General features: G+C 50.7%; 2 protein-coding genes across 23 annotated transcripts in view; one reads left to right on the top strand and one right to left on the bottom strand.

The window, feature by feature from the left end:
- Positions 1-21,527, top strand: part of GRAMD1B (GRAM domain containing 1B) — a 251,545-nt gene that overhangs the window by 221,913 nt on the left and 8,105 nt on the right. For 11 of the 15 annotated variants that reach the window (XM_028125877.2, XM_088017652.1, XM_028125881.2 and 8 more), the window contains 5 exons: positions 385-488; positions 1,082-1,285; positions 2,335-2,425; positions 5,950-6,057; positions 6,376-6,493. In XM_028125877.2, the coding sequence (XP_027981678.1) occupies positions 385-488; positions 1,082-1,285; positions 2,335-2,425; positions 5,950-6,057; positions 6,376-6,493 (625 nt within the window). Of the gene's footprint in view, positions 1-384; positions 489-1,081; positions 1,286-2,334; positions 2,426-5,949; positions 6,058-6,375; positions 6,494-7,053; positions 7,197-8,753; positions 9,281-13,081; positions 14,174-20,729; positions 21,195-21,527 lie in introns of those variants that run through there. The other 4 variants (XM_028125884.2, XM_028125880.2, XM_028125882.2 and 1 more) reach the window with 4 other exon arrangements.
- Positions 10,607-21,527, bottom strand: part of SCN3B (sodium voltage-gated channel beta subunit 3) — a 30,088-nt gene continuing 19,167 nt past the window's right edge. For 2 of the 8 annotated variants that reach the window (XM_088017657.1, XM_088017658.1), the window contains exons 5-7: positions 13,322-13,517; positions 12,234-12,339; positions 10,607-11,095 (exon numbers count right to left, since the gene is read on the bottom strand). In XM_088017657.1, the coding sequence (XP_087873783.1) occupies positions 12,315-12,339; positions 13,322-13,517 (221 nt within the window). In that variant the 3' untranslated portion in view covers positions 10,607-11,095; positions 12,234-12,314. Of the gene's footprint in view, positions 11,096-11,149; positions 12,340-13,321; positions 13,518-16,993; positions 19,618-21,527 lie in introns of those variants that run through there. The other 6 variants (XM_028125894.1, XM_088017660.1, XM_028125895.1 and 3 more) reach the window with 6 other exon arrangements.

The raw sequence follows: 21,527 nt of genomic DNA, 5'->3' as shown, positions 1-21,527 counted from the left end.
CCCAGGCCGGTGGCAGATCACTCCCCTAAAAGTGGGAGTCACGGAACCCTAGAGTCTGATCTGGACTGGCAAGTCTCTGCAGAAGAGAAGAACCCCCCCACGGCCGGCTGGCTGCCTGGCACCGTCTGGAGGAGGCGGCGTGGCCTCATGCAAGAGCTATGGGCCCGGAGTCAGGAGCCCTGTGTGGTAGCCTTTGGTCTGCTGGACTATTCTAGAACTCCCATTTTCTCACCCATAAAATGAGGATCAGTCCGCCCGTTCCCCTGACCTCCAGAAGTGGCCAGGGAGATCAGATGGCACAGGGGGTGTGGTGTGAAGGGCCTTTCCCGGCAGAGGAGGGTCTGCCCCGGAAATGGCTGATCTCGTTCCTGGCTTGCTCCTCAGGGTCTCCACAGAGCTGCGCTATCGAAAACAGCCGTGGGGGCTGGTGAAAACTTTCATCGAGAAGAACTTCTGGAGCGGGCTGGAGGACTACTTCCGCCACCTAGGTGAGCAAGGCCGCAGACCCCGGCTCGGCTGCACAGCTGCCACCATTCAGGGGAGTGTGGGAAGCACAGAAAATGGGGGCCACCCTGAGATGGTGAAGGGGTGTCATGAGGGCCCTGAGGTGGCCCCAGAAATGGATACACAATTTGGCAGGTCTGTGAACACATGTGTTTTCCAAGAGGCTATGCCTGTGATTTTATGGTGTCTGTGGCCACCCCCAACCCCCAGCACATGAACTCCACATCTCATCACACCGGTGGTAATTCAGTTACAGAAAGGAAGAATGAGCCTATGAATGTGTCCGTTAGGACCTGTGACGTGCCCCCAACTGTCTACCTGAGGGTGCAGATACTGGGAACCTCTGTCTCTGCACGATATCGAGCAAAACCCAGAAGAGGGGTGAGGCTGCGTCCCAGCGGTACTTCCTGAGGCTCGTGGCCACGCCTGAGGGACCCCTGCCCTCCCAGTCAACGTCCCAGAGTGCAGTCCAGGAAAATGGTTCTCTCAGAGAAGGCTCAGCTAGGAGACAGAGTTGTTTCTGGGGGCCAGGGCGTGGGGCTAGAGGTACAGGCAGGTGGCCTTTTGTCTCTGACAGAGAGCGAGCTGACCAAAACGGAGAGCACCTACCTGGCTGAGATGCACAGACAGTCTCCCAAAGAGAAGACCAGCAAGGCCCCAACGGTCCGGAGGAGGAAACGTCCCCATGCCCATCTGCGGGTGCCTCACCTGGAAGAAGTGATGAGCCCCGTCACCACACCCACTGATGAAGATGTGGGCCACAGGATCAAACACGTGGCAGGTGCGTGCTGTCTGGCAGTGGGGACGGGGCTCGGGGCTTGAGCTGCATGCCTGTGCCAAGACCTACACGTATGCACTCATTTTGCGTCCTTGGGTATAGATCGTGTGTAATTTGCCCCTAACTCATTATTCAGCCTCTGGATCCTCTACCTGTTTCCTTTTGCCCTTTATATTCCTCAGTCACTGCTGAACCCGCATGTGGGGTCTGCTGAACAGAAGTTCCCTGAACTCCATGTCCGCCTTGATAGACTCAAACGAGCAGCTTCCAAGTTTTTGGCAAAAGCACTGGGGAGAAGCCACAGCTCAGGCCAGAGGTGCCCTCCTGACACACACGTCAGGGAGTCCGAGATCACGTGGCCCCCACAGGCCCATCAGGGACCTGCCCTCCCAGGCAGTGGACTCCCGTGACGTGTCTCCCTCTTCCCATCCAGCCACACACAACCTCATGTCTTCACTCGGTCATGGCAACCTGTAGCCATAAGAAGCCTCAGAGACCACTAATCCAGCGTCTTTCAGGCTATGCTTTGCACGCCCCTGGGCGTTCCTCAGGATGGGGACAGGAGAGGAGGAGAGTGCCAGCCTTCTGTGCCCCCCCCCCCACTCCCAGCTTCAACCAGAGCACTCCCTTACATCCCTCACATAGAGGATTTCTGACTAGCATGGCATATGTGAATACACTGACTCTCCGAGAGCAGTTGAGACTTGCTCAATGTCACATCACTGGTTACAGACAAAGCCTGAGCTGAAAGCGGTCTCTGGTCCCAGCCCAGTGCAGTTGTCTGTGCCACGGCTACGGCTACGCTGCAGAGCACTTTGTGCCGCCTCCCCATGTCCTAGCTCTGTAAGGCTGTTGAGTTTCTTGTTTGTTCGGGGACTTGAATGTCCACTTTGCCTGACCCAGCCCCTGACCTTGCCCTTGAGGGGCTTCCCTTGTACTTTCGGAGGGCTGGGTGTATCCGTCATTCCCGGAAGCTCTGGGCGTGACCGCTGCCACGGCAGCCAGGGGACTCGTGAGCCACCGTGGTGATGGCCTCTTTATTCTCCCCACAGGTTCCACGCAGACACGGCATATCCCCGAGGACACCCCTAATGGTTTCCACCTGCAGAGTGTGTCCAAGCTGCTGCTGGTTATCAGCTGTGTGTAAGGGATCCTAGCTCTCCTCCCCGCCTCTGCCCATCACCTTCCCTCCCCGTCTGCTGGCTCCTCAGGCGTATGAGCACCCCTTACCGTGGCCCTTCTTTGTCCTCCAGCCCTCTCTCTTCAGATCACTTGCTCTGTCCATCATTCCTGGTCTCTCTGTTTCTTTTCCTCTGTTTGATTTGGCATTTGCTGTAAGCTAAGCCTTCAGGATTGAGAACAGAACGCTGTATACAGCATCCATGCCCTTAGGAACTCAGTTTCAAGTGGGTAAGACAGGAAATTCAGAACTACTACACCGTTGGAGAAATGATAACAAAGATACGCCACACAGCGTCTTAGAAGCCCATTCATTCACTTGTGAGGGAGGTCCCGAGTGTCCGCTCTGTGCCGGGCGCCAGGATCGGGCACTCCTGGGCCCACACTTTGGCAGGATAGCCAGACGAAATCAATGACCACTGTTCAGAAATAGTTCAGTAATTTACAGTATTGCCATCATGTTATAAAGCAGTAGGCTCAGTAACGTTCCCAGGAGGATGCTGGGCAGGGAGAGAGGAAGGGGGGAAGGAATGCTCGGGCAGGGTGGGAGGGCACAGCTGTCTGCAGTGGAAGCCCAGAGCCCTCCAGGGACACCCCTGAACCGCTGGGAGCAGGGAGTTCCTGGGACAGCTGAGTGCGGACAGCTCTTCTGCTTGGTTCAGCCTGCTGCCGGGTACCCTCCCCCCACCTTAGCTGGAGATGGGGGTGAGCATGTCGGGGCACAGGTTGGGGGAGTGGCATGGGAGCTGCCCAGATGCGGGCCTTGACAGCTCTGCACCGGGCACTAGCCTGTCTCTGGCTCTTTCTTCTATGACACCCCTTCCCCACTCCTTCAGGCCCCCACTAATGCATTTTCAGAGAGGCAGAAGCAGAGGCACAGCCAGACCCATCAGGAAGCCCTGAAGGAGCCCTGGAGTGTGACAGGATTGGCTTTACGTGTTTTGGTGGTTGTTGTCGTTAAGTCACTCTGACAACCATGGGGGGAGGCCTAGAGAAGAAAGGACTGGAGGCAGGCAGGCTGGTCCAAGTAAGTGGCAGCGACGTAGGTGAGCGTGACTGTCCAGCAGGGGAGGGACCAAAGACCAATTAGCCATCTGGTCGGGTAGCCGAAGAAGAAGAAGGACTGTGGTGGGCACCCATGAACGGTTGTGTCGTTACTAGAAACCCGAACGGGGCGCAGAGCTGTCCGAGAAGACGCTCTGGACTCCAGCTGTGTCTTGAGTGGCCGTAGGGCATCCAGGTGGAGGTGACCAGTACTTGCCGATGCGGGACCCGGAGCGAGGCGGGGAAGCATAGTTCATCGATGCTGATGTAGTTAGCGGGAGCATGAGAGCCACGAGCGAGAATGAGACCATATCAGGACAGCGCCGAGTGTGAGAGAGAAAACAGGGCCACAGGCAAGGTGTGGGCACCACTGAAAGCAGGGGGGACCTGTGAGGAACGGGAGGCGGGCTCTCCTCTGCCCTGACTGCGTGTATAACAAAAACAGAGGGGGAGAATTCTTCTGCCTGTGGCCTGAGGAGCCAAGGTCTTTTTTACAAAGTCATCTACAAAGACAGCTGTGAAACCAGGAAGATTTCCATTTAGCAACCTCCATTTGAGGGGATTCGTGCTGTTCTGTTAAGTCTCTGGTGTTGGGTTTGGTAGATAGAAAACTTGAACCTCAGGTAAGTTCTCTGAGCCTTCTCTGCAGGCTGACTTAGTTAAGTAGGCCTGCTCTCCTGAGTAAATGGCATAGCATGGCATTAGCTGACATGGGGGCTTTGTTGGATTAAGATCATGGCACTTCATCTTCAACACTTTGAGGGTCCAGGCGGCGGGTCTGCTGACCGTGTGCATGTGAATCAGACCGCCCTGCGTCCGGCAGGCCCCCTCTGTTCTCTGTGTGGACCACAGGCCCTTCCTTCAGCTCGCAGGGGTGTCCCTGGACCTCCACTGAGCACAGGCAGGATTGTACATAGACCCAAATGCAGGAGCTCAGATGTATGCAGCCCACGCTGAAGAGGTGGACATTCAGGTCCTCTGGCGCGTGTGGATGCAGTTAAAGGTGGGGTCATTGAACGTCAACGTGAAATTTAGAGATTGTTCTGGAGAAGTCACAGAGCCCTGAGAGCACAGCTAGATGGGGTCAAGGACTGGCTGCTGCCAGCTTCAGGAGTACCGCCTTCCCTAATACTGGAAGCACAGAGAAGAACGCAGTATCTTGCATGCATGCACGCACGCGCAAGCGCACACTTCGAAAGGTCAAAGGCACAGCATAAGATGTTCTTTGTTGGTCCTTTTCCATCGTTCATTCTGTCTCCCTTTTCCTGTGTGTGTCCCTGTACCCCCTCCTTTCATGATAAAACCGCCCGTTGTTGAGGAGCTCCTGTGTGCAGGGAGCTTTCCATCCACTTCTTCACACCACACACGTCGCAGCCCCAGCAGGATAGGAACCATTCAGAGAAGGGGTCCAGAGAAGAGTTCAGAGAAGCTGAGGAACTTCATCAGAAGTTAAGAATCCTGAAGCAGTGAGCCAGGACTGTACCCAGTCCCGTGCGTCTCCAGACCCCCTTGCTCCCCTAGTCTTCATCTCTCTGCTCCATGAACTTGTGTCCTAAGATGATCTTGTGGCAGCCCCTGAGGCCAGGAGAAGAAGGGAACGTCCCCGGTGTTTTGGCGGCTCTCTGTACCCCTGGGTCCTCCTTTCCCCCTCCCTGGCCCTGACCAGTGCTGGCCCATACCAGGGACCCTCACGACCCCTCTGGGTCTGGGCAGGTGCAAGGCAGGTGCAAAGATGAGACCATGCTTTGGGGCATCCTGCTAACACCTGTCGGGCGGGTCAGGCCGATAGTCCACAGCTTCGCCCTTCTGTCGTGCCTCAGGTTGGCTGGGTAGGAGGCCTTGCCTCCATGTGTCGCCCTTGACATACCAAGATCTGTCTGCAGCCGCTGTCTCTTGCTCCTTGCCTGCTGGGTCTCCTCATCCGCGTGTCCTCACTTCCCGTGTTTCTTTCCCGCAGACTCACTTGCTCTCTGGCTTGGTTCCAGTGCAGCCCTCCCCATCCCCGCACTGGTCTGTTCTAACCTCTGCCTCCTCCCCATTTTTCCTCCTTGCTCCCATTAGGATCTGTTTCAGGTACTGGCTCTCTGATTGCTTCGTTTGCCCTTCATCTCCTTCCCTCTCCATCTTACCTCTTCCCACAGGCACCCAGGGTCTGGGTGGCTCCTGTGTGTCTCTCTGTCCCACTGCCTTCACCCACACGCCTCTCCATGGCGCTTCTGCTGTGTCCTGGCCCCTCCAGATGAGAGCACCTGCTCACTTCCTCTCCCCCCAAGCTGCATCCTTCCCTCTCCCTCCCTCACCGCCATGCTTCAGGGCACCAATGGTCAAGGACAGCAGCTGCCTCTGGGAGGGTGGGGGGTGATCCCTGGCTCTTAGAGGGAGCGTGCATTCTCAAGATTACATCTCATGCCTGTTGCTTTTGTCCCTCTTTGTCTCCTTCCCAGTCTGGTGCTGCTGGTCATCCTTAACATGATGCTCTTCTACAAACTCTGGATGTTGGAATACACCACCCAGACCCTCACTGCCTGGCAGGGTCTGAGGCTCCAAGAAAGGTAATCCTTGCCTCTTCCCTTGGCCACGACCTCCACCCCAGCCGGTACCGTGCCCCAGCTCCTGCCACCCAGTCTCTGTGGGACGGCCCCGCTGCCCTTGGCCAGTGGGTAACCCTTTGGGATGAGTCCATAGGCAAGCTCTGAAAACTGTCCCTGTAGAATTTAGTCTGCTTCTGACCTGGGGCACGGGAACCAGGGGCCCTGAGCAAAGGACAAAGCAGTCTGATGTGACTCTCTGTCCTTCAGGGGTCTGGGAGCACAGGACAGTCCAGTGAGCATAACTCCAGCTGCCGGGGTACCCCTTCTTCTGCCCCACAGGTTACCCCAGTCTCAGACAGAATGGGCCCAGCTCTTGGAGTCCCAACAAAAGTACCACGATACAGAGCTCCAAAAATGGAGGGAGATCATCAAGTCCTCAGTGATGCTTCTTGACCAGGTGAGATGTCCCCACCTTCTCTCCTTGCCCTCATCTTCTAGAGATGAGCTCCTTCCCTGCACTCTGGGAGAGAGCTCCCCATCCCCATCCCCACCCACCGGACCTCAGCCTCCCATTCATACTTCCCCTGGGCCATCCACTGTTCTGATTTTAAAGTCATCCTGGAATGGGTTGTTGGAAACACAGGTGTACTCCCTCAGACAATAACAACGGAAATTGGGCGGCAAGAAAGTTGTAGGTTCGGTGGAAGGACTGATTTTTTTCCCCTGCCTTGGTCACTCATGGCCATCTGACAGGCATTTAAAGAGAGAACCTCCTTTCACAGAGATTTATCTTTCCAGAGGGCATATTTTTCTAGTTCCTCTTGCTCTATGCCACTGCCTCCCCCTGACCTCAACGCACACACAAACCAACACACAATCCCCAGCACGTCCTTTCTCCTCAGAGTCTGCACGGATAGTCTGGGAAGATGGTGGTTGTACTGGGTCATCTTTTTGTAACATCTTCTAGTACAAGGGCCTGTGTTCCTTCCAAAAACTGCATTCATTCATCTATTTAAGAAAATGATCCTGGGGCGCCTGGGTGGCTCAGTTGGTTAAGCGACTGCCTTCGGCTCAGGTCGTGATCCTGGGGTCCCGGGATCGAGTCCCGCATCGGGCTCCCTGCTCAGCGGTGAGTCTGCTTCTCCCTCGGAACCCTCCCCCCTCTCATGCTCTCTCTCTCTCTCATTCTCTCTCAAATAAATAAATAAAATCTTAAAAAAAAAGTTTAAAAAAAAAAAAAAAAGAAAATGATCCTGGAGCAAAATCAGTAAGTTTAGTTTTATCAAAGGAGGGAGGAACTTGGCTTCCTTCCCCCAGAAGTTAATGTCTTATACAAAACTCCCACATAGTTGCCAAGACAGCAAGAAGCTACCTTTGCTCTACAAGAGAATTAAGAAGATAGGAGACAAAGGATTTGTCCTGTTCCATTAAAATTTTCTGTTCCTAAGGAGTTCTTTATGTTGGGTGGTCAGCCAGACTTGAGATGGAATCCCAGTCTTGCCAAGGACTAGTTTTGTGACCTTGAGTGAGGGATTTAATATGAGTGACTTCACGGTTGCTTCACTTATAAAATGGGAATTATAATTGTAACTTCACGAAATTGCTGTCAGGATTTGAGGGCACAGGGGAGGCATTCGTTATTACTAAATCTTACTTCCCCTTCGTAGCATGGTCTTAGCTCTAAATTGAGGAGAGAGGATTTTAATGTGGCTATCAGGATCCAATTTAATGTGTTTTAGAATATCATGTTGAGCTTTGGAGCCATGGATTTTTTTTTTTTTTAAACAAAAGGGGTAAATGGCCCAGCAGGGGGCTTAGGAGCCCTGCGATATCAAGAAGGGTTGATAGAATTAAAGATACAGGAAGGAGAAGGAAAGATGGGGGCAGGGAAAACAGGGTAGTCTTGAGACATAGAGGTCCACCAGGTAGAAGGATAAAAAGATTGCTCGTGAGACCCCAGGGGCTAGAAGTTACAGAGCAGGGAGGAGCTTTGATGAGTCATCAAATAGAAACAGACCACTGACAATCAGGCTATCCAGTAATGGAATGGGCTACTTTGAAGGCCTGAGATTCTATCACCGAAAGTGCCCAAGGGGTGACCAGATGATGTCAGATAAGAAACTCAAGAATTAAGTAGGCAGTTGGACTGGATGACCCGGTTCTCTTCCAACTCCAGAATTCGGTGTCAAGATGGGGCCCCTTACATTGGAGCGCGGGGCGGTCAGAATTGTAGCGTGGCGGACTCAACTCTGTAAGCGTTGGGATAGGTGTGGATAGGTGTTTTGTGTCATTCCCTTTATTTTTTTTAAATATTTTTTTATTTATTAGAGAGAGAGTGCACAAGCAGGGGGAGCAGGAGAGGGAGAAGCAGACTCCCCGCTGGGCAGGGAGCCCGACTCGGGGCTCGATCCCAGGACCCTGGGATCATGACCTGAGCCGAAGGCAGACGCCTAACCGACTGAGCCACCCAGGAGCCCCGAGAGAGAGAATCCTTAATCCTTAATCATGAAGACACAGTGAACCTCACCCCAGGGGTTCCCAGTGCTAGATTGGCTCTTCCCTTTCTGCCAGAGACCGCGTCCTAGGAGAACCCTTGTCTCAGGAGCCCGGCTTCCTTGACCTCGCTGGCGTGCTGGGGGAACTGCCCCGGGCGGGCGTGGCAGAGTAGCGCACTGAGGGCACAAACCCGGGACTGGGCGGGCTTCCCTGTCTTACAGATGAAGGACTCTCTCATCAACCTTCAGAACGGCATCAGGTCCCGCGACTACACTTCAGAAAGTGAAGAGAAGAGGAGTCGTTATCATTGACAAGGCAGGAACGGGGTGGCTACGAGAGGCCCGTGCAATACGTGTACATAGACCATATACATAGATATATATAAATATATATATACAGAATATAAATATATATATATTATATACAGATTTTAAAAAGAGATAACGCCTATGTACCAGGGAGAAGGAGCGGGCCCACCTCCTGTGCTGGCCGGTGGAGGGTCCGAGGAGGGCAGGGACCACCTCTCAGCACCGACCTCCCCTGATCCTCCTCCTCCCCCCCTACCCCTGCCTCGTCCCCACCCTTCCCCTCACTGGCCATTCCTGGCTCTGAGAAGGGAAATGTTGTTGAGCCAAAGTGACGCCTGTGAAGACCCTGGGATCTCGAAATCTCAAGGGGCTTAAGGTGCTTCATTCCCGAATCCCCTCTTGATTTGTTTCCAAAATAAAAGAGAATCTTTTCTTCCCTACCCCACGCTTCCCCAGGTATTCTCTTGTGAACAGGAAGCATCAAGGGCAAGAGCCCAATCTAAACTCTGCCACCTGAGCCCCACCCAACCCCCCAACCCCCCGCTTTCTAAGGACCATGCGCCCCCAGTCAGGCAGAGGCCTGGAAGGCTGGGAAAGCTGCCCCTGCGGGATTGGGCCTTGAGCCGCAGGCTCCCGAGGACGTGCATGCGGAATGGGGTTCTCCTCCATCACCCCTGCACCTTCCCCTAACCCCTGTTTGGTGTGGACCCAATAAGGGCTGGGAATTTCTTACTTTCCCACCACCCCCCGCCCTTCTCTCTGGTCTTCTCCCAGGCTGGATCTGGGTGAAGTGTCACTTTTTAGTGCCTAAAGCCCTATTTTTTCTCTGTGCCCTAAGAGCACATTGTTTATTAGCCAGGATGGAGCATTTTGGATCTTGTTAAACCCCTTTTTAAGTGGTTATGAGCCAGTCGGGCCTGTGGCTCTAATTCCTTCACTTTGAGCTGTCAGTTTGATTTCCGGGATGAATCAGGATGTCCTAGGGACACCTGGGGTTGGAGGGAGTGAGTGCCCTAGCATTGTATGGATCGGATCATAGGTTCACACAGAACGTGGTGTGAGTAGTGAGTATTGATATCCAAGCACTCACTTGGCTGCCAGCATCGTTTACTCTAAGGGAAGAGCTGACTTTGGTTAAGGGAGACAACGAAGACACTCCACACATGGTAGAAGACCTAGGCTTTTGGAAGGAAAGCATTTGGCAAAGGTGCATTGCATTTGCGCAGGAAAAGGCCAGAGTGAGTCTCTGCCTCACGTGGAGGTCATTCCAAATCCTGTTCCTCAGACTTGGGAGTGGGAGTTCTGGCAAAGGGGGCAAAGCCTCCTCTAGCCTCTGGCCCCGGAGAGGTAGGAGACCACGAAGGAGGAGAAAGAAGACGTTTGGTTAGGGAAGTGAGTCATCCAGGACCATTTTGGAGTTGGCTCACTAGGACCCGTGCATTTTATCTGACCTCGCAGGGCCCTTCTGGGCACAATTACCATTTTTCACTCACTTAACTGCTATTCCTCCATCTAATGATCAGAGGAATCCTGCCAGCCTCACAGATCCTCAGTAGGATCATACTGGTTTGGCCAGGAAAACTCTTCCCAATTGCTTGTTCTCCTAGGGCACCTCTTGTAAGGGGCTGAAGGAAAGGAAGGTTTTATCACTGACCTAGCCTCAAAAAAAGCAAGTCGTGTTCTTCTGTTGGAATGGCCTGAGCATCCCCCTTTGACAATTAAATCTTTTTTTTTTTTTTTAAGATTTTATTTATTTGAGAGGGAGAGAGGGAGCATGAGAGGGGGGAAGGCCAGAGGGAGAAGCAGACTCTCTGCCAAGCAGGGAGCCCGATGCGGGACTCGATCCCGGAACTCCAGGATCATGACCTGAGCCGAAGGCGGTCGCTTAACCAACTGAGCCACCCAGGCGCCCCCCCGCCCTTGACAATTAGAGACACGTTTTTGACTTCTCAGTCTGAGAATACAACCTCATTATTAAGCTGAGAGCAGGATGAGAAGACAAAGGATACATGCCGTAGGGGAGCAGGCTGAGAAGCCTCCATGGAATCAGCTAGAATGGGTATCCCTTCCCTAGGAAAGGAGATGTGAGGGCTGGAGTTGACTGTGATCCAGGTGCAGGGTGCATACGCCCACAGGTCAGTGGGTCACTACTCATTCTTGTCCAGGACTTTGACTAGGAGACACTCCGGTGATGGTCAGGGCTCATGGGCCTTGGGCCAAAGGAGGAACAGTGCAGACTGCTAGAAATGTTCCTACTGTAGGAGCCAGAAGCCAAAATTATTCTCAGAAACTTTTGAAAGCAAAAGTGATAAGTTCTCTCATTTATTCCACACATAATTAAATATTTATTTAAATCATCCAGTTGCTGATGGTCCCATAGTGGGACCTTTGGGGATACTTCCAAAGGGTTCTCTGCTGGGAGTAAAGTGACGTAAGTGGGCTTGGCTGCACAGAGCTGTTCTGCTTTTGCTTTACCTCTTCAGCCATTCCAGGGAGGAGTAGGTGACAGGGAGGAAGGTGCTTAGTATGTCCGAGGAACCCTGGGGGTTTGAACTCCAGAGACAGTGCGTACACACATCAGCCTGCCTCATTCCTAAGAATCATGGATCTCTTGTGGCACTTTCTGTTCTAATAATATTTTAAGCTTTCAAAGCAGAAGACCTAACACCTCTATTCACTCCCAAATAAAAGCTCCCCCCAACCCCACATTCAATAGCCTGTCAAAGGCTAACTCACCCTTGCAGATAAGTCTGGGAGTGAAACTGATAAATAACATTAAAACTCAAGCCCAGCAGCTTGTCCTGTAGCTGTGCCTGGGAGCATCAGAACCACACCCTTTATTTCTTTCAGCCTGTGCTTTGTTTTTGTTCATGTAAGGACTCTGGTCATGTGGAAATCTTTCTGCAAGAATTCCTGGGGTCACATTTGAGAGCTTGCACTCTTTGGCACCTGGGGGCCCTAGGGAGGAAGGGCTGGCTTTGGCTGCCCTGCAGAGTTCTAACCAGGTGGAGAAGAGCTAGAGGGTCTATACTTCCACTCCACCTTCCTTGAAGGAATTAACAGGACTGGCCTTGGAGAACCCACTCATGTCTGCAACTCCTCTCCCCCCATTCACCTCCCTGGGACAAGGGCAGCAAGATCAGCAACTTTTGAAGCTCTCTGTTAGAACACCGAGCTGAGTTAGGAGACCTGGGCCTGAGTCCTGGCTCTGCTTTTGGACAAGTCGCTTCCCCTCCCTGAGCTGCAGTATCCTCATTTGTAACAGGAAGGGGGATGAGCTGGACCATCTGTAAGGTAGGTTCTAGCACAGGCATTGTCTTGGAGGCTGGGTCAGAGACTGGCAAGGTAGGGCTTTCTCAAACTTGGAAGGTACTCTGCCAGAAGAGAACAAACCTTTTGGGCCAGAGCTTCTCTGGTGTTGAGTAGTAGGGCAGCATCAGGGTTCCTGAGAAATCCAGGATAGTTACACTTTCTTTATGAGCCAGCAGGATAGGGAGGCCTAGTGAGGTAGGGAGAGTGAGGTCAGGCATGTTGTATTTCCCAGTATTAAGCTAGGAGGGTGTTTCTTCCTTTGTTGGCCTAGTCTCAGTTTGGGAAGGGACTTTCTCTGAGCTAGGAGGATAATGGCAAGAAGGGCACGGTCTTGGATTAAGCTCATCGTTTGTCTGTAGGCTATGAAGCCTTTCATCTGTCCATCCTCCCTCCTCCTTGCTAGAAGAAACACTGGAGAGAAGTCATTCCTGGCCCTAGCGCTTCTCTTTTGACTCAGTCCAAACCTTGTTGGGGTTTGGATTAATTGTGAAGCTTTGGCTAAAATCCTTGGGTGGCCTTAGAGCGCTGACCCTAAGAACCTGGGACTATAGGAAGGGGGAGAGGAATCAAGAAACCTCAAGAAGAATGCTTTGCCAGAAGTGGCTTCTCTCTGTCCCTGTCCCTGATCCAAGCTTGGACCATGTCTAAAATCATTTGCGGGCAGCATCTCTAGGGTGAACTCTTGGAGAAAGGACTAGGGGAAGAATCTTTCTGGACGGTTTATGGTCTCAGAAGGATGCTTTCTGTGCCATACTATGCTGCTGCTTTAGCTCTGCAGGGCAGCCAAAGCCCGCCCTTCCTCCCTAGGGCCCCCAGGTGGCAGGGCTGTGACCTCCCTCCCGACACCCCTGAACCCCACCTGCCCACCCCAGTAGGAAACTTGAGAACCTGTCTTCCTGACTCTCTCCTCCCTCACCCCTTGTCTCTAGGCTGTGGGACAATCATCCCATCCACCACTTGACATCCTTGACCCTCATCCCCCAACCTCCAGCAGGCTGGCCCCACTCCCTCCACCTCTATGTTTTCTTCCAGAAGATGCGTTTTGGGTCCGAGTGGAGCGTTTTTCTGGAAGGCCGTCTCTTTAATGCCCCTGCTTCCCTGATGTGGAGCAGGAATTTGCACAAGGTGTAGAGAGCGCCCCTTCCCACCTCTCTGCCCAGCCTTGTTACCTCACTCGTGCTCCAGCCACGGCTGTGACGGGCCCAGCCAGCTCCCTGTCTTGGTGTTCTGTGCGACAGCTCAGGGGTCTTGGGCATTGTTTTCTGTTGTGACTTGAGGTCCTCAGCAGGCCTGGGAGCCTGGATTGGAGCCTTGGCTGCTGGCGAGAAGCACCTTGCCTGCCAAGAGGAGCCGATGCCAGACGATCTGCCCAACATGTGAAAGCATAAAGAATACTGTCATCTCTGCCCCCTTGGCCTCCTTGCTTCTCTCAACACAGTGAGATGCTGCAGAAGCAAAATGGTGGCCTCTGCCCTGGGAGAGACAGCTGGCTCTGTCTGGGGAGTTGGCCCCGGGCTCGGATGCCACGTGCTGAGATTGCATAACAAAAGCAACCATTTTTGCCAACGGCCGTGTGGCTCCCCACATTTCCCTGTCCTGCACTCTAGGGCCAGACCACTCTCTGCATGGACCAGATCATCTTCCCAAACCCATGGTGCTTCCCCTCCTCCCCCCACTCAACCTAGATTCCAAGGTGGGGAGAGATGGGTCAGAGGCCCCAGTGGCCGCTGGCTGATCCCGACAAGGGGTGGAGTGGGGTGGGGCAGAGGGAGCAGTCCCCAACGCCTGCACTGGGCCATGTATGGGAAAGAACACAGGTTGATTGCAGTCGAGTTGTCTGGCCATCTGTATTTGGATCTAGAACTGTACTTTGCCTGGCGCTGTGCGCAAGGTCTGAAAACTTAACTGCTATTACCTAGAACCGTACACAGCTTCCCAGCCAAATCTTAATGTAAAGTAGCTAGAGCCATGGAAGTACAGTATGAATTAAACGAAAAAAGTATTGAACTACAAATAATAAATGGTGTGTGTGCTTACTGCTCAATTCATTAGTGCTCATCGTCCCAAATGTTTTTGGTCCTCCCAGATGTGATGAGGGCAAGGCCCAAAGGGGTGTGTGTGTGTGGGGGGGTGAGGGATGTGTGTGTGTGTGTGTGTGTGTGTGTGTGTGTGTCTAGGATGCCCTTTTCCTGGGAAGGCAGGCAGCCTGATAAAGTCAGATGGGTAAGAAGTTCTAGAATCAGACCAGAGTACGGATTGCAGCATCATTATCAGCCCTGCGACCTTGGTCCCCATCCATTATTCCAAGCCTCAGTTTTTTAGAGATGTACAGAATGTGTGTGTGTTTCTTCATATAGTGGCTGGTACTATACTAAGATAATTTTTATTTCATTATTAACCAGTACTTTTTAAAGATTTATTAATCAGAGAGAGAGTGGGAGGGGCAGAGGGAGAGGGAAAGAATCTCAAGCAGACTGCTGAGCATGGAGCCCAGCGTGGGGCTCAGTCTCACAACCTTGAGATCACGACCTGAGCCAGCACCAAGAGTCGGATGCTCAACCAGCTGCACCACCCGGGAACTCCAAGCAGTACTATTATTAAAGAAGCATATTATCATATGCTATGAATCCCAATGACAATGTCTGTCTTAACTTTTCCTTTTTGTGCCTTGGCACTTCAGGAAGATGGACATTGAGAGACAGCTTTGCCTTATTTCCTTGTTAGCCTGGACTGGTCAGGAAATCTGGCCCCCTCCCCTCATTAGGTCTTTCTTGGAGTTATCCCCTCACCACTTGATGGGAAACTTATTTGGTGTCAGGCGGGAGGGAAGACTGGCGACTCTTGTGTTCCTTTGACTTGGGGAGGGAAGGAAGAGGACGGCTGCATCATACATTTGTATGGTTTAATTCTAGACTATTAAACGCATTTTTTGTTCTCCGGGAAAATACCCACTGATGGTGAGTTCAGGAGTTGATGCAGGCTGGGGAGGGAGGTAGAAGCCGTAGTATGCGTTGCAGTTACACATAGTAGAGCAAAACCAGAGCAAGCCGCGTTTGGAGACACTTTATTGACAGGAACAGGGTATTTCCTGAAAAACACTACATACTGGCATTACGTTGTGGAGCGAGTGGGTGATCAGGAATATTTCTAGAGTTCAGAAAAAGATTGGCTATGGAAAATCAAGAAAAAGCAATATGAAGGTGACGATGTGGCAAAGAGATGCATCAGTTGCAGGACCGCAAGAGTTGGCTAATTGTGTTTGATGGTGTTTCCCAAATCTACAAGCACTCGGGCTTCTGCAGTCCCCCTCCCCATCACACAAACTGCCATCAGATGCAGCTCTTGCCGGATGGTGATTCAGGGGGGAAAAGGGGTATTACCAGCTTTGAGGCTTAGCTGGCCCTAGGATAGGGGTGGAGTCTGATCTGCCACAACTCAGACTTGCTTCATGTGCTTACCTACTGGGTCCTACCATAAACTCAAGTAAGATAGCTCAACATGAGTTATCTACCACGGTGGACTTCTAAGAGATTAGGAAGAACTTGGCTGATGGTATTTTTCAGACCTAAGGCCACGGGGCACACAGAGGCTCCAGATTGGTGCTTGAGACAGAGTGCGTGCAGAAACGCAGAATGGATGGATGATCGGAGGGTGAACACACCAGTACCACTCAGATACAGGGACTAGGTGAATTCACTGGATTGGGGGAATCTTCCATGTACAAAAGGAGGGGAGAGGAAGGCTTTTTTGTTCGTTGTATTTTTCCATTTCTATGTTAACTGGGGAAAGGGGAACCAAGATCTGAAATGTGTCTGGCTCTTGCATCTTCCAGTAGAGATGCCAATTACACAGCCTCTGCCCTCTGATGTCAGGTAGGTTCAGAGAACCTGGGTTGGGTGTACTTTCCTTTTTGATCTAGTGGTTCTGTCGGGAGCTACCACTGTCTTCTTAACCATTTCCTGCTGCACACGTTTCCTGCTTTGAAAAATTCCTTTCCTACTAACCTGTCTAGTTGGGCATCGAAAGAGAAAGCAGAAACTGAAGAGAATCAGAAATCTGGATGTGTGGATGTTGAGGGATGGAGGAAGTAAAAAATAATGCTTTTAAACAGATTGAAAGTAAAGGTTGGGGTAGGGACAGGCCCCGACTGTCACAGTATTAACATGCAGGAGTTGGGGCTGTGCTCTAAGACTGAACTGGCAGTAAAGGTCAGTAGGGCAGAGTGTCTACAGTGCCAACCGAGTTGAGCAATCAAGTTCTTGGCCATTACAGCCTGGCCTGGCCTTCAGTGAATTGTGTTATTGAGGGATCAGTCATGGGAAATACCCAGCACCAAGACAACAGATGGGCTTCCTAAAGTAGTAATAGCCCTTGAGAACATTTCTAAGCCCTTGCATAAGAACAACATGCCAAATGAAGTTTCCAGAGCAATGCACATTTGGTCTGGCTCCCCCAGGAACAGGGGGAAAAACAGAATGGGGAGGATTTGAAGCAGGTTGGGGATCACAGTACCCTTAGTTTTGTAGTCCCGATCAAGTCTCCCAGGAAGGAGTTGAATTGCCATTCAGGAGAAAGAGCGATGTGCGAACGAACTAGAAAGGGAAAACCAAAATGAGATAAGAGTCTCAAAGCACATCGCAAGCACCTGCTAAGAAGCAAAGTGGCAGAGGAGCTGTTGAGGGGGGTCAAGGGCGAGAGATGTCCAACACCTCGGGACATGCGAGAGAGGCGAAGATGAGATGGACGTTCCACAATGAGAGGAAAGGAAGCAGCTGTGGTCTGAGAGGAAAGGGAACTGGGCCAGGAGTCCGAAGAAGACCTGACCCCAGCTCTCCACTTACCAGCTGTATGAATGTAGGATGTGGCAAAGCTGCTTAGCCTCAGACAGCCTCAGTGTGCTCATCTGTTAACACGGGTATCAGCAATACCCACCTCACAGGGCTACTTGTGGAGAAGACCTAAGGTAGTGGAAATGAAAGCACTATGTAAGCCATATTGCTCTAATGACAGGATTAAGGATGAGAAGGGTGGAGAAGTTAGAAAAAGATTCCTTAAAAGATAAAGAAGGAAAAAAAAAAAGATAGGTGCATTGAGCTCATCAATAAAAACCACTCAGGAAATACCTGGGTTGGGCTTTTTAAACAGAAAAAAGGCAGCCATCATGCATACTACTTGATAACGAGTTAGATGCATTGTCTACTGGAAGCAAGAGGAGGGTGGGCTCATAGTAAGTAGCTTACTTCTGCTGTAAGCTTGGCCATCCACCAGCCATGGAACTGGGAAGACCTCACAGGAATCTGTGCCTATCTATCTTCCTAATTACAAAGTATGAAAACTGATCTATATTCTGTCCCCTATTTCAGAGGAATTGTGTGGGAAATTACCGATTCTCAGGCCTTGAGTTTGCTGAAAGTATTTTCTTCAGTAATATCGGGCTCTTGAAGATGTGAACAAGGACTTGTTTCAAGTAGATCCCCCAAGGATGAAAGAGTTGGAAAAAAAACAAGTTTTTGGGTGAGGCCCAGAGCCAGTGGAGTGTGCTCTTTCCCTCATAATCTCCCCCAGCTCTGAGGGACCTCTCACTGCCTGAGCCCTGCCACCAACATGCTTTCATAGCCCATGAAGCAGCCTTCCCCTTCCTCCTCACTAGGTGCTGAAGGACATCACACCTGGACCACTCAATTGAAATGAAATGAGATACTGACTAAAATTTTTTCAGTGTTCCTCTGCTCTTCCAAAATCCAGAAAAAAACCCAACAGCAAGACATCATGGATTCACGGGTGAAATATTTGGAAGCCGCCTAGCCCTGCCTGTCACTTCACTCATTCACGGTCATCCATCTGAGACTACAAAGCACTAATTTCTTAGTTTAAATGTCCTTCCCAGATGCAACCTCCTTCTGGAGGATTTTTCATCTTCACCGAGGAAATTCTTCCAGTCTACCCCGTGTCCTACTCCAGGCCTCTCAGCCAGTTTCGTTACCGGACTCTATCAGAGTTAACTTCAGCCAGGCAGTCCACCCCCTGTGCTTGTGAACAAGGCATGGCCATGGCCAAGCTCAGTTGCAAGGTCTTTTTAAAAATGAAATTATCCCATCTCCGAAAGTCTCAACTGGGCAGCACCTAAGGCTTACTATGTTCCAGTTTAGTCTCCGAAGTCTCTTACTCAATTGAGCCCAGTCTGAGTCCTAGTTGCCTCCTGTAAAATGAGGAATAATACTGATCTACAGGAATTTTGAGAGGAAGAATTTAGGAATTTCTGTTCCAGTGCCCACAGGGAAATAACGCTTCCCAGCTATCTCAGGTGGGCGCTCCCCTTGGAGGGCACACACTCTTTACCCTAAGAGGGTTAAGTTGTTGTACGACTTTTAAGAGCCACTTCCATCTTTGGCTTCTTGAAGGGCTGAGCCCAACTTAGGCCTTTGAGACCCAGCCGGATCAAGCCCTAGAGTACCAAGTTCCGAGAATATTTTGGTCCATGCTTCATAAGCTTTCTATCACTGAAGAATCTAGAAAGGCATGCTTTGCTCTGATGCTCTAGTCAAGTGGCCAGGAGAAAACACTGACTTCGAGGAATCCCACTTCATGACACTCTTGCTTTAACCCGAATTAGCCATTCCCGCTTCCTTCCATGAAGACGTCCATTCACGTGCGCAGTGAATGCAGCCAGTTCCAGCCAGTTAGGGACAGAGCGATGTGCCATCTCCCGCATTTGTACAGAGTCATTTGGAGCCCAGGGAAGAAGTCCAGTTGGCATGGGAGCTCCTCGCTTGAAAGCTAGAACACGGTGAGGTTGAGTCCGCGTAGAAATGTTGGCTCCTCAGTTCTGGTAACGTCTTAGGGTGTGCAGAGGTCTGATGGAGTTAGGAAGTCAGAGGTGAAAGTTCAGACGTGAGCGGCTGTATCGTGAATGAGTAGAAGGATGGATGCATGAGGGGAAGCAATGTGGCCCCTGGGGCACCCTCCTGATGCTGCTGACACCCCTGAACCTGGAATATCCAGTCCCTCAGGGTCCAGACCACCTACCAATGATAAAACAACTCACTGAGAATTTCCAGCCTGGCCCAGTCCAGCCCAGCCAAAGACTCTGACCAAATCCACAATCCTTGCAAAGGAGGGAGTGGGGGTATTCCTTTTTGTCATGGTGGGGAGGAAGTTCAAGTTGCTCCAACACTCAGGCCAAAGCAATTTACCTTCTGAAGGGCTTGACGTAGAGCTCTGTGACCTGGGCATCATCGACTTAAGGTAGTACCCTGAGGGTGGGGACTCTGGGTAGGGTAGAAATCTAAGGGGTCCAATTTAAAGTCACTTGGGTGTAGATGGATACAGTCACTTGTACAAGCTGCCGCCCTGATGCACCTTCCCCAGTCCTTCCCTGCACGTCACCTCGGGCACACCCTTCTATTCCTCCACTGGTACCGCCGAGCTCTCTTTGTTCTCGGATGGGATGGCAAGGTAGTCAGACCTGGAGGAGGGCAGACGGGAGAAGAGAATCAGTTCTTTTGTACCCAGGGGTGGGAACCCAAGAAAAGGGAAGGAGCAGGGGCACAGGAACAAGGATGTCTGCAGAACAGCTCTGCGTTTCCTTCTGCCTGTGTTTCCCAAGAGAAAACGAGAATGGCCCTTTCAGGGGGCACTAGGATACTAGGTGTTGTCTGTATTTTTTTTCCTTCCACTAGCAATGCATGAGTCTTCCCATTTATCCACATGGGTCTCAGGACTTCCTATTGTTAGGCTAAAATGTTGGCCACACGGCTGGGTGTGAAACTATATTTTACAGTGGCTTTAATATCCATTTCCCTGATTACTGCTGACGTTGTACATCTTTTCATAAGTTTTTAGGTGATTTGGGTTTCTGCTTCTGTAATTTGTTCATTTGCTTGGCCAGTTTTCGTTCTAAGATACCTGTCTTTTTCTCGTGGATTTTTCTTTTCTTTTCTTTTAGGTTTTATTTATTTATTTTAGGGGGAGGGGCAGAGGGAGAGAGAGAGAATCAATCCTGAAGCAATCTCCCCATTGAGCATGGAACTCAACACGGGGCTCAATCCCAGGACCCTAAGATCATGACCTGAGCCAAAATAAAGAGTCAGTCGCTTAACTGACTGAGCCAGTCAGGCACCCCTGGATTTTTCTTTGATGGTTTCATGTCCTGAAAATATCTTCTCCTGGTCTGTTGTCTCTAAACTTTGCTTATGGATGATTCTCGTAATGAACGATTGATTTTCACATATAGTGTCATGAAAATTACCCTTCCTTCCTCTCTGTGCCTTTTGTATTTTAAGAAATCCTCTCCATCCTAAGGTAATGAAGATAGGGTCTTCTATTTTCCCTTGATAGGATTTTCAAGTTGTACATTTTACCTTGTCTTTAAATCCACTTACAATTTCTCTTTAGTGTGAGAGATGGGGAATCTTCTTTTCTTGATCTATGTGGAGGGGGGCTCTTGGTTTTGCTCTCTTTGTGCTGTATGCCTATGTCAGTATGGACAAACTCTTTAATAGCTCTATAAGAAATCTTCATATCAGATAGAAGTCCTACCAGCCATCTTCACTAAATATTGTTCTTTCTTTGAAATAGGCAAACCATGGCTCATGATCTAAGAATGATCGGAAGGGTTGCCAACCAAGAAGCAAAACCAAAGAATAATACACAACAGAGACCCTGTGGAAAAAACAGTCACATGGCCATCGCTTGGTTTGGACTAGTTTTGGCCCTTTGGTCTTCCATGTGACTTTTAAGATCTGCTAATTGAGTTCCTTGAACAATCCAATTGGGATTTTGATAGAAATGTCATTGAATTTACAGATTAATTTCAGAGAGAATTGCCATGTTTCCGTCAGGGAGGTTTTATTCTCCCATTTATTTAGGTCTTAAGTCTTTCAGTAAAGTTTTGTAATTTTCTCCTTAAAGGTCTCGCACACTTTTATCAAATGTATTCCCAGGTACTGGAGAGTGTTTGTTGCTACTGTAATGGAAATTTTTTCAAATGTTTTAACTATTTCAATGTTTTTCTAAATGTTTGTGGCTGGACTATAGGTGATTTTTATACTTTTATGTTTTGATTTGTATCTACAATCTTGTGGAATGTTCTCACTAGCTCTAATGGTTTGTCCATAGATTCCCTTGGATTTTCTATGTAGGTGGTAGAGGAGGTCATGGGCAGGACGTGGCTGTTGGGTAACCCATGAGCTGGACTCCAGCAGTCAAGCCCCCCCCCGCCCCCCAGCTTTCCTTGGAGTGTGCATTCTACCTGCCTTCCCCACTCTCAGAAGCTGCCCCAGGGACACCGTCTTAAGACAGTGATGTGATATTGAGACTATGTCGACAATATACCTGTCTGAACCTAGTTAAGGCCTTTACACAAACCTTTAAGAT

Source organism: Eumetopias jubatus, unplaced genomic scaffold (genome assembly GCF_037043125.1).
Source record: "Eumetopias jubatus isolate StellerSeaLion01/CBP00866 unplaced genomic scaffold, mEumJub1_p1.0 scaffold_13, whole genome shotgun sequence".
In the NCBI taxonomy this organism is placed as follows: Eukaryota; Metazoa; Chordata; class Mammalia; order Carnivora; family Otariidae; genus Eumetopias; species Eumetopias jubatus.
This window is presented reverse-complemented; position numbering and strand designations above follow the sequence as displayed.